At 45.9% G+C, this 11972-nt stretch overlaps 1 protein-coding gene across 1 annotated transcript in view; it reads right to left on the reverse strand.

The window, feature by feature from the left end:
• The window catches only part of LOC132382949 (SH3 domain-binding protein 1-like), an 80959-nt gene extending 72157 nt beyond the window's left edge, over positions 1–8802 (reverse strand). Inside the window, exon 1 of the mRNA XM_059953558.1 lies at positions 8645–8802. Coding sequence (XP_059809541.1) covers positions 8645–8700 — 56 coding nt within the window. The 5' untranslated portion in view covers positions 8701–8802. The remainder of the gene's footprint in view (positions 1–8644) is intronic.
• Positions 8803–11972: the final 3170 nt, after the last annotated feature.

An 11972-nucleotide genomic window follows, 5' to 3' on the forward strand; every position in this document is an offset into this window, starting at 1 on the left:
TTCAAAGTACATTTGTTATCAAAGTATGTATAGCATATCCAACCTTGAGATTCATGCAGCTACACAAGGAGAGAGTGAGCAGTTCCAAATTCCTGGGCGTCAAGACCTCTGAGGATCTAATCTGGTCCCAACATATTGATGCAGTTATAAAGAAGGAAAACAGTGACTATACTTCATTAGGAGTTTGAAGAGATCTGGTATGTCAACAAATACACTCAAAAGCTTCTATAGTTGTACTGCAGAGAGCATTCTGACAGGGTGCATCACTGTCTGGTATGGGGGGGGGGGGGCTAATGCACAGGACTGAAAGAAGCTGCAGAGGCTTGCATATTTAGTCAGCTCCATCTTAGGTACAAAGTACCCAGGACATCTTCAAGGAGTGATGTCCCAGAAAGGCAGCGTCCATTATTAAGGACCTCCAGCACCCAGGGCATGGCCTTTACTCACTGCTACAATCAGGAAGGAGGTAGTGTAAAGGCACACACTCAGCAATTCAGGAAACAGCATCTTCCCCTCCGCCATCCCATTCCTAAATGGACATCGACTCCTTGAACACCCTCACTTTAAATATATACCATTTGTTTTTGCACGATTTTTAATCTAATATATTATTAATTGATTCATTATTATTATTTTATATTTTTTCTAGATTATGTATTGCATTGAACTGTTGCTGTTAACAGGTTTCGTGATACATGCCGGTGACAATAAACCCGATTATGAAAAGAAATGCAATAGAATCAAAAAAAAACAAACCACATTTCAAAGAGTGTCAAACATCTAAATTGCAAAAAAATACCAATCGTGCAAACCATAAAAATATGACCAAATAACACACAGAACAGGAACTGCAGAGACCTCGAAAGTGAGGCAAATACAGCTGGTCAGGACTCCAGCACTTTGTGCCCAACGGTAGGAGTGAGAAAAGAGGGGAGGCAGGTTAGGCGCACACAGCTGTCCTTTAAGACGACATAACTTGTGTAGCCCTGTTGATTTTGACTTTGTTTCAGAAACTCATTGAATCCCTGAGGGAGAATGTCACAGCTAAAAAGGCAGCTAAGATATCTGGAACATGCTGTGTGGGGAAAATTTTGGGATCTGCCAATAGGCAGTGGAAATAACTGAAAGCTAATTACGGAGGGACTTTGGGGCATCTGAAATCATTTAACGTTTGGGATCCTCTGCACCCAGAACAAACTCCAGGGTCAAACACCACATCAGACCAAGACGCAGTGGAGTGATTCCTCATGTCATATTGACAGCAGCATTTTACAGTTCACAGGGCCGAGCTGGGAGGGATATGATTCAAGTGACCGCACCAATATGCCATTTAACAACTTCGTCACACACCAGACATCCTTCTGCCTGCAATGATCTAAAAAAAATGGTAAAGATATGTCTGCAGAAATTGGGAAGACTTGAAGATGAAATGGACTGGAGCATAGTGGTTAGCACAGGGCTTCACAGAACCAGCGGCCTGGGTTCAATTCCCGACGCTGCCTATAAGGAGTTTGTACGTTCTCCCCGTGACCGCGTGGGTTTCCTCCGGGAGCTCTGGTTTCCTCCCACAGTCCAAAGGCATCCAGGTCTTGGGTTAATTTAATTGTCCTGTGAATATGGCTAGAGTTAAATTGGAGTTTGCTGGGCGGTTTGAAGGTTGGAAGGGCTTGTTCCACATTTTATTTTTTATTTTAGCAATTCAGTGCTGAATGGGCCCCTTTGGTCCTTTGTGCCACAATGCCCCACGACCCACCTACTTAACCCTAACCTAATCACAGGACAATTTACAATGACCAATTAACCTACCGACCGGCAACTGAGCGGGAGGGAACTGCCGCACCAGGGGAAACGCACGCATTCCATGGGGAGGACATACAGAGGACACCAGGGCTGAGCTCTGAACTCCGACACCCCAGAGCTGTAACAGCATTGCATACTGCACACATTGCGGTAGGTTTGAGATGACGGGAATTTGGGAAAGTTATTACGTATATTTCCCCCCCCCTTCCTCTATTCGCTGAACTTTTACTTCTCACCTGTCTACTGCTTCCCCCTTCGTCCCCTCCTCCTTCCCTTTCTCCTATGGTCCACTCTCCTATCAGATTCCTCCCTCTCCAGTTCCCGACCTTTCCCACCCACCTTCTTCCAGCTGGCCTCCTTTCACTCCCCGCACCTTTTTATTCGGGCGTCTTTCTCCTTCCTTCTCAGTCCCGAAGAAGGGTCTCGGCCCGAAAATTCGACCACCTATTCATTTCTATAAATGCCAACACTGCAGACCAAGTTAGCGATCTGCCCTCTCACTTTGGAAGGGGGGGGGGTGACACTTCTGAGTACTCAGCAAACTCAAACAAAGGCACTGTGATGAGAATCACATTTGGCTGAAGAGTAAGTGTTGGCCAAGGGCCTCTTTTTTCAGCTGATGGCCAAAGGATCTTTTTTGCAAGTCAGAGGGAGAGAGACGACCTCTCAAAGACCTTGCTAAGCAACAGAATCAGATTTAATATCACTGGTGTATGTCGTGAAATTTGTTGTCTTACTGGCAGCAATACAAAGAGGGAAAATCTGAATTACAGGATAGAGAAACATAGAAAACCTACAGCATAGTACAGGCCCTTTGGCCCACAAAGCTGTGCCAAACATGTCCTTACCTTAGAAATTACCAAAGGTTACCCATAGCCCTCTATTTTTCTGAGCTCCATGTACCTGTCCAGGAGTCTCTTAAAGGACCCCATCATATCTGCCTCCACCACCATCGCTGACAGCCCATTCCATGCACTCACCACTCTCTGCGTAAAAAAACTTTCCCCTGACATCTCCTCTGTACCTGCTTCCAAGCACCTTAAAACTGTGCCCTCTCGTGCTAGCTATTTCAGCCCTGGGAAAGAGCCTCTGACTATCCACAAGATCAGTGCCTCTCATCTTATACACTTCTATCAGGTCACCCGTCATCCTCCATTGCTCCAAGGAAAAAAGGCTGAGTTCACTCAACCTATGAGTGATGCTCCCCAATCCAGGCAACATCCTTCTAAATCTCCTCTGCACCCTTTCTATAGTTTGCACATTATTCCTGTCGTGAGGCGACCAGAACTGAGCACAATAGTCCAAGTGGGGTCTGATCAGGGTACTATAGAGCTGTAACATTACCATGTACGTGTAGTTTATCTTCTGTAAGTTTGCTCATGAAGTTAAGCTGAATGGAAAAGCATATTGCACAGAGGATGAGGAAAATCTGCAGATAGGTTAAGTGAGTGGACAAGGGTCTGGCAGATGAAATGCAATGTTGGTAAATGCAAAGTCATCCACTTTGTGTAAATATTGTTTCTATTTTTGCACTACATATAAATATAATAGTTAAATTAAATAAGTAGTACAAAAATAGAAATTAAAAAGTAGTGAGGTTGTGTTCATGGGTTGTTCATTCAGAAATTGGATTGTAGGGGGAAGAAACTGTTCCTGAATTAGTGAGTGTGTGTCTTCAGGCTTCTGTACATCCTTCCTGATAGTAGCAATGAGAAGAGGGCATGACCTGGGTGATGGAAGTCCTTAATGATGGATGCCACCTTCTTGAGGCATTGCTCCTTGAAGATGTCCTTGATACTATGGAGGCTAGTGCCCATGATGGAGCTGACTGAGTTTACAACCCTCTGCAGCTTACTTCGATTCTGTGCAGTAGCCCCAAAACCAGACAGTGATGCAGCCAGTTACAACATTGTTCATGGTACATCTGTAGAAATTTGCGAGCATGTTTGGTTACACATCAAATCTCCTCAAACTCCTAATGAAATATAGCTGTGGTCTTGCCTTAATTATAACTACAACAATATGTTGGTTCCAGGTTAGGACCTCAGAGATATTGACACCCAGGAAATTGAAGAGGTGGAAATGGGTAAGGCCAGGAAACAGGGCTCTGGTGAAGCTGTATGGGTCAATCCCCTGTACTGTGGGCACAGTAAATTACAGAAACATTGATGAACTCCAACCATACCACTAACTTTCGACAATGGAGACGGGAAGTCATCGATGACGTATGCTCCACTGGGAGCTAAGGGCCCAAGAAAACAGACAGGGACATTACAGTAACTTTGCATCTTGTTAAGAATGAATCACACTTCCTCATTCCCATAGAATCTCTGGCCTCTTGTTCCAATATGATGAAACCAAGAACGTTTCATGAAACAGTTGAAGTATGAACGGTTGAAGTTAAGACTCATAGAATTCAAACAGATATGTTGGACACTTTCAATATCATCTAAAAGATGCAAGAATTAGAATGAAAGCAATAAACATTCCACAGTGGTTCCTTAATTTTTCATTTTAGGCAAAGATTCTTTAAACTCAGGTGGCGTGCCTGTGCGCACACGCACCCACATGTGCGTGAAGAATCAATAACGAACATTGGTGCTCTCAATCTAGTTGGATACGTTTACTGTTTAACCACTGGGTGCGTCAAGAACCTTTGACAGATGCAGGAGATACAAGCTGCACATGGACATCATCACCTTTGCACATTGTGTCGCTGGCACGATAGCATAGAGGCTAGTGCTGTCGCTTTACAGTGCCTGTGATTATTGATTGGGCCTCAATTCCCAAAGTTGCTGGTAAGGAGTTTTCATGTTCCCTCTGTGTCTGCATGGGTTTCCCCCAAATGTTCCAGTTTCCTCCCACTTTCCAAAGATGTACAGGTTAGAACTGTTGAGTGGTGGGCATGGTATGTTGGCGCCAGACATGTGGCGACACTTGTGGGCTGCCCCTACCACATCCTCAGGTGGTATTGGCCATTGAACCAAAAAAGATGCATTTCACTGTATGTTTCGAAATTTCAATGTACATGTGATAAATAAAGCTAATCTTTCTCTGTCCCCCTCTCCCCATTCCTCCTTCCCTACCCCTCTTCATCTCTCTTCCTTTGTAATGTAGATTAGTGACAAAGGACAGCCTTTTCTACCCCTCCCTTATTGCCCTTTGAGAATGTGTTGGTGAGCCATTTGCAGTGGTGGTGTGATGAAGACGCCCCTACAATCCCAGTAGGACGGCCACGGAGGGGATCTCGATTACAGTCACGCAGCATGGAAATTGGCCCTTTGGCCGAACTTGAGCAGACACATTTCAGTCCTGCATGGGTTCAAAGCTTCATGAGCATCATTAGTCACGGAGGAAAGCTCTCGCAAATTTCTCCCGATGTAACAGGTTCCCTCACAGTCTATGGAGGGGTCTCTGCAAAGGACCCCTTTGGCAAGTATCACAGCTTGTAAATGCTTTCTGTAGCCAGCCAAGAGTCTTAACTCTTGTTTGGGGGATTGTCACCCACTCTTCTTTGCAAAAGGCTTCTAGTTCTGTGAGATTCTTGGACCGTCTTTCATGCACTGCTCTTGAGGTCCGTCCACAGATTTTCGATGATGTTTAGGTCGGGGGACTGTGAGGGCCATGGCAAAACCTTCAGCTTGCACCTCTTGAGGTAGTCCATTGTGGATTTTGAGGTGTGTTTAGGATCATTATCCTGTTGTAGAAGCCATCCTCTTTTCATTTTCAGCTTTTTGACGGTTGCTTCCAGAATTTGCTGGTATTTAATTAAATTCATTCTTCTTTCTACCAGTGAAATGTTCCCCGTGCCACTGGCTGCAACACAAGCCCAAAGCACGATTGATCCACCCCCGTGCTTAACAGTTGGAGAGGTGTTCTTTAATTTCATGAAATTCTGCACCCTTTTTTCTCCAAACTTACCTTTGCTCATTGCAGCCAAAAAGTTTTATTTTAACTTCATCAGTCCACAGGACTGGTTTCCAAAATGCATCAGGCTTGTTTGGATGTTCCTTTCCAAACTTCTGATGCTAAATTTTGTGGTGAGGATGCAGGAAAGGTTCTCTTCTGATGACTCTTCCATGAAGGTCATATTTGTGCAGGTGTTGCCGCCCAGTAGAACAGTGCACCACCACTCCAGAGTCTGCTAAATCTTCCTGAAGGTCTTCTGCAGTCAAACGGGGGTTTTGATTTGCCTTTCTAGCAATCCTACAGGCAGTTCTCTCGGAAAGTTTTCTTGGTCTTCCAGACCTCAACTTGACCTGCACTGCTCCTGTTAACTGCCATTCCTTAATTACATTACAAACTGAGGAAACGGCTACCTGAAAACACTTTGCTATCTTCTTATAGCCTTCAAGACGTACAGAAAAGCTGGATGAACTCAGCAGGTCAGGCAGCAACCGTTGAAAGGAGCAGTCAACGTTTCGGGTCGAGGCCCTTTGTCAGGACTAAAGGAGGGGGCAGGAGCCCTATAAAGAAGGTGGGGGTGGGGAGGGTAGAAAACCAATCAGAGGAAAGGTCAAGGGGTGGGGGAGGGGAAGCAGGGAGGGGATAGGCCGGAGAGGTGAAGAAGGAATCTAAGGGGAAAGCACTATGGGTAGTAGAAGAAGGCAGAGTCATGAGAGGTGATAGGCAGCTAGAAGAGAGAGTGAAGGTGGGATGGGGGAAGAGAGAGGGACAGAATTACCTACTCTCCATCCGCCACAACAAAGAGGATCTCCCAGTTGCCACTCACTTCAACTCTGCTTCACATTCCCATTCAGATATGCCCATACATGGCCTCCTCTACTGCCATGAGGCCAAAGTCAGGTTGGAGGAGAAACACCTCATTTACCATCTGGGTAGTCTCCAGCCCCTTGGCATGAATATTGAATTCTCCAACTTCCGGTAATTCCCTCCCTCTCCCCTCCCCCATCCCAGTTTCACTGTCTCCTCTTCTAGTTGCCTATCACCTCTCACGACTCTGCCTTCTTCTACTACCCATAGTGCTTTCCCCTTAGATTCCTTCTTCACCTCTCCGGCCTATCCCCTCCCTCACACTTTGAATGTTCCTCCGATTGGTTTTCCACCCTCCCCCCACCTTCTTTATAGGGCCCCTGCCCCCTCCTTTAGTCCTGACGAAGGGTCTCGACTCGAAACGTTGACGGATCCTTTCAACGGATGCTGCCCGACCTGCTGAATTCATCCAGCTTTTCTGTATGTCTTGATTTGACCACAGCATCTGCAGTGCACTCTGTGTTTCTTACAGCCTTTTCCTGCTTTATGGGCATTTATTTTAATTTTCAGAGTGCTAGGCAGCTGCTTAGAGGAGCCCATGGCTGCTGATTGTTGGGACAAGATTTGAGGAGTCAGGGTATTTATAAAGCTTTTAAAGTTGCATCACTTGGCCTTTCCTAATGATGACTCTGAACAAGCCACAGCCTTAACAAGCTAATTAAGGTCTGAGACCTTGGTAAAAGTTACTCGAGAGCTCAAGTCTCTTGGGGTGCCCAAACTTTTGCGTGCCACTGTAATATTGGTGACATTAAACCCGATTCTGAAATGAGGGAATTTCCTCCGTTTCTAATCTGTGCTTTGTGGAAGGTGGAAAGAGGACGAGGCACTTGGCTTCCAGTTATTGGTTCACAGGACATCTGCAGTGTCTACCCTAACTGTACTCGAGCAGAGAAACCAGCTTACAGCCAGTCACAGTGGGTCAGCCTGGAGTCATACACTGGCCAGACCAGAAAAGGGCATCCGATTATTTAATTTGCTTATAGGTTTAACCCTAGCCTAGCCTAATCACGGGACTGATTTCAGTAGCTTGATAGTCACTGTTACTAAGCCTTGCCTCAGTTTTTTTTTAAAAAAAACGAAAGACAAGATTTATTTAATTTCTTACATTTGAATCCCTCAGCATCTGTGGTGGATTAGAACTCAGACTGCCCAGACAATTTACAGCACTGAGACACCCTGCTGAGCGAGTCCTCACCTGAAGTCACTGCCTCGGTAATTATGCGGCCAGTACCCCGAAGGTTGTGGTACAAGGTATTTTTCACCTTGTCAGTGTTGAGAGACTGAAGCAGTGGTAAATGAGTACTGGGTGGTTAGATTCTGTCCTGCTGGAGATGGCTAACACTCAGTGTGGAAGTTCTCTCCAAAAATCCGGAGCATCCAGGGCATCTTTAAGGAGCGATGCCTCAGAAAGGCTGCGTCTATCATTAAGGACCCCCACCACCCAGGACGTGCCCTCTTCTCGTTGCTACCATCAGGAAGGAGGTACAGAAGTCTGAAGGAACACACTCAGCGATTCAGGAACAGCTTCTTCCCCTCTGCCATCCGATTTCTGCATGGACACTGAACCCATGAACACCACCTCTCAGCTTTTTTTTATTTCCTATTTTTGTACTGCTTATTTAACTATTATTTACTATGATTCAATTTTTTTTCTCTGCATTATCGCGTACTTCTGCCGCAAAGTTCGCATATTTCACGACGTGCGCCGGGGATATTAAATGCGATTCTGATTTCTGGTTCAACCCCAAGGCCAGTTGCACGAAGGAGTGGAGGGACTGGGAGAGAAAGGGGGATCGCGGTTGCGAGCACATTTCTGGGTTATGATTGTGCAGTGAAGATGAAAAAAAAACCTGGCACGGAACATGCGTCCAAACCTCCAGCGGCCACCCACCTCCCAGATGTGTCCAGTCACATAATATGAAGGCATTTACGACCTGACGGGAGGAGCCCCCTGCTTTTTAATGTAACCGAAGAGCAGTCAAACCAGCCAGCGAGACTTCAACTTCCTTAATCGAGTATTGCAGAAAGCAATTGTCAAGGCGTTCAAAACGACATCATGCAGGTCTCTTACCTTCCCGCGGCGTGGTTTGCCAGCTGTAACATCCGATTGAGCTGTTTCTTCATCATTTTTAAAACTTAAAAAGAAAACAAAACAGACAATTCCCTGCCCGTGTCTCCGTTAGTCTGCCTGTATCTGCAGTTTCTCCTCTACCATACCAGGCGCTCCGGGTGCCGTGGGCGTGTGCAGATCCTTCCCTCCCACAATAGGCGAATATGAAACTTTGTCTTAAAGTGACACCCACACACATGAATCGGTCAGATGGCAAAGAGTTATGAATTTAGAGTGGCGTCTCTTCCATAATGACCATAAGACATTGGACCAGAGTCAGGCCATTCGGCCCGTCGAGTCTGCTCTACCATTCTATCATGACTGATTTAATATCAACCCCCATTCTTCCGCCTTCTCCCTGTACCTATTGATGCCCTTACTGATCAAGAACCTGTCAACCTCTGCTTTAAATATATACAGTGACTTGGTGACTGTCGGTGGCGATGAATTCCATGGATTCGCCACGGTCTGGCTAAAGAACGTGATCCTCATCTCTGTTCTAAATGGATTTCACTCTAGTCTGAGGCTGTGCCCTCTGGTCCTAGACTCTCTCACTATAGGAAGCATCCTCTCCATGTCCACTCTATCTAGGCCTTTCAATATTCAGTAGGTTTCAATGGGATCCTCCACCAGTCTTCTACACCCCAGTGAGTACAGGCCCAGAGCCATCAAACACTCCTTGTACATTAGCCATTTAATTCCTGGGATAATTCTCATGAACCTCCTTGAGACCCTCTCCAATGCCAGCATAACTCTGAGATAAAGGGCACGAACCTGCTCAACGTTCTCCACTTGTGGTCTGACTGCTGCCTTATAAAGCCTCAGCAGCACCTCCTTGCTTTTAATACTTTCAGCACTGGATCAGACAATGGAGTTTGGAGTTTAGTTCCCGGTGCCATCTGTAAGGAGTTCGTATGTTCTCCACACAGCTACCTGGGTCTCCTCCGGGTGCTCTGGTTTCCTCCCACATTCCAAAGACAAACCATGAAGTTTACTGCTGTTTAATACATGCTACATGTTCTTTGTGTTGTGTTTGACTGTTGGTACTGGGTTTTGTGCCTTGGTCCTAGAATAACAGTGTTTGGTTTGGCTGTATTCATTGGTGTTCATGTATGGTTGAATGACAACTAATCTTGAAATTAGTGGTCATTGGAACTCAGCAGGTCAGGCAGCATCTGTGGAAAAGAGCAGATATCGATGTTTTGAGCCAAGACCTTTCTTCAGGACTGGACGGCGTGGCTCACTGAGCCAGAAATGCCTGCTCCATGCTGTATTTCTAAATAAATAATTATACATCTTCTGTTCTCTTTAAAGAAACGGTGTCCCTTAATGTCAATTCTGTCTCCGTGAATTCCACCCTGACTCTCGGTCACGAACCTTGCGGATTTGACTCCCAACTCTGGACGACGTATGCTCAAAGGGAGAATTTGAGGCTCTTTCGAGGATTAGAGGTTGGACGGTGTATGTCAAAGATCTCATGGGCTTGTCCTGTGGCCATCCATCCATGCCACGTCACAACATACATCAGTGACAATTAACCTGTCCAGTAGTCGAGACTGCCCAACACATCATCAGCACCAGCACACCCACTATCAAGGACATATACACAGAAAGGTGATGGAAGAGGACCAGTAACATCATGAAGGATCCCACCCACCTTGCTCATGGACCGTTTATCCCGCTCCCATCATTTATTAATTAATTTATTTATTTAGCGATACTGTGCAGAGTAGGCCCTTTAAACATAGAAACATAGAAAATAGGTGGATTAGGCCATTCGGCCCTTCAAGCCTGCACCGCCATTCAGTATGATCATAGCTGATCATCCAACTCAGAACCCTGTACCTGCTTTCTCTCCATACCCCTGATCCCTTTAGCCACAAGGGCCATATCTAACTCTTAAATATAGCCAATGAACCGGCCTCAACTGCTTCCTGTGGCAGAGAATTCCACAGATTCACCACTCTCTGTGTGAAGAAGTTTTTCCTCATCTCGGTCCTAAAAGGCTTCCCCTTTATCCTTAAACTGTGACCCCTCGTTCTGGACTCCCAACATTGGAAACAATCTTCCTTCATCTAGCCTGTCCAATCCCTTTAGAATTTTATACGTTTCAATAAGATCCCCCCTCAATCTTCTAAATTCCAGCGAGTATAAGCCTAGTCGATCCAGTCTTTCTTCATATTAAAGTCCTGCCATCCCAGGAATCAATCTGGTGAACTTTCTCTGTACTCCCTCTATGGCAAGAATGTCTTTCCTCAGATTAGGGGACTAAATCTTTGAGCCAGGTTACCCCAGCAACCCTTGGTAAACACGATTGACCAACTTTAACCTAATCACAGGACAGTCTGAAATGAGGAATTAGCCTTCTTGGTGCATCTTTAGACCGTGGGAGGGAAACTGGAGAACTCGGAGATAAAAAACGTGCATTCCACAGGGAAGATGTGCCGAGAGCTCCAAACTCCAGAACTCGCCAAGCTGTGACAGAGCCACGCGAGCTGCTACTCTACCACGAGAGGAGGCTGCGGAGTGTCCGTGCCAGGACCACCAGATCCTTTCCCCAAGCTGTAATGATCAACACCTCCACCGCTACTTTATTATTTCCCGTCACCTACCTTATGCAGAGCCTAGTGTCCTTTTTGGGGTGGTAGGGGTGGAAACACATCTGTCAAAGGAGTTGTAAGGAGCTCCTTCCCTCCGCTGGTCTGCAGGTCCCCCTTGGGCAAGGTGTAGCACCTGATTAGCCCCTGATCAGGGTCATGTGAAACCATGGGAGCAAGTGGTGAATGGTCGTATGAGCAGCCAGTGCACATCACAAGTCCTGGTTATGTGACCACTGATATCGGGCAGACAATCTCTGAAGAGTATCGATCATGGCTGGGGATTCACCCGTCTTGTAAAGACACTGCCCAGAAGCAGGCAATGGCAAACCACTTCTGTAGAAAAATTTGCCAAGAACAATCATGATGAAAGACCATGATTGCCCACATCATACAAAACAGCACATAATAGTGATTATGCTTTATCTCTGCATAGCATTGGAACGGTAACAGAGTCTACTATTACTGCACCAGTGACCTGGGTTCAATTCCCACCACTGCCTGTAAGAGTTTGTACATTCCTGTAAACATGGTACATTTATTTGTGGATTTCTCTGCCCAATGAAGCAGAGGAGGCTACCTCAGTAAATATACTTAAGACAAGGTTGGATAGATTTTTGCATAGTAAGGGGAGTTAAGGGTTACGGGAAGAAGGCAGGTAGGTGGAGATGAGTCCACGGCCAGATCAGCCA

Source organism: Hypanus sabinus, chromosome 29 (assembly GCF_030144855.1).
Source record: "Hypanus sabinus isolate sHypSab1 chromosome 29, sHypSab1.hap1, whole genome shotgun sequence".
Taxonomy (NCBI): Eukaryota; Metazoa; Chordata; class Chondrichthyes; order Myliobatiformes; family Dasyatidae; genus Hypanus; species Hypanus sabinus.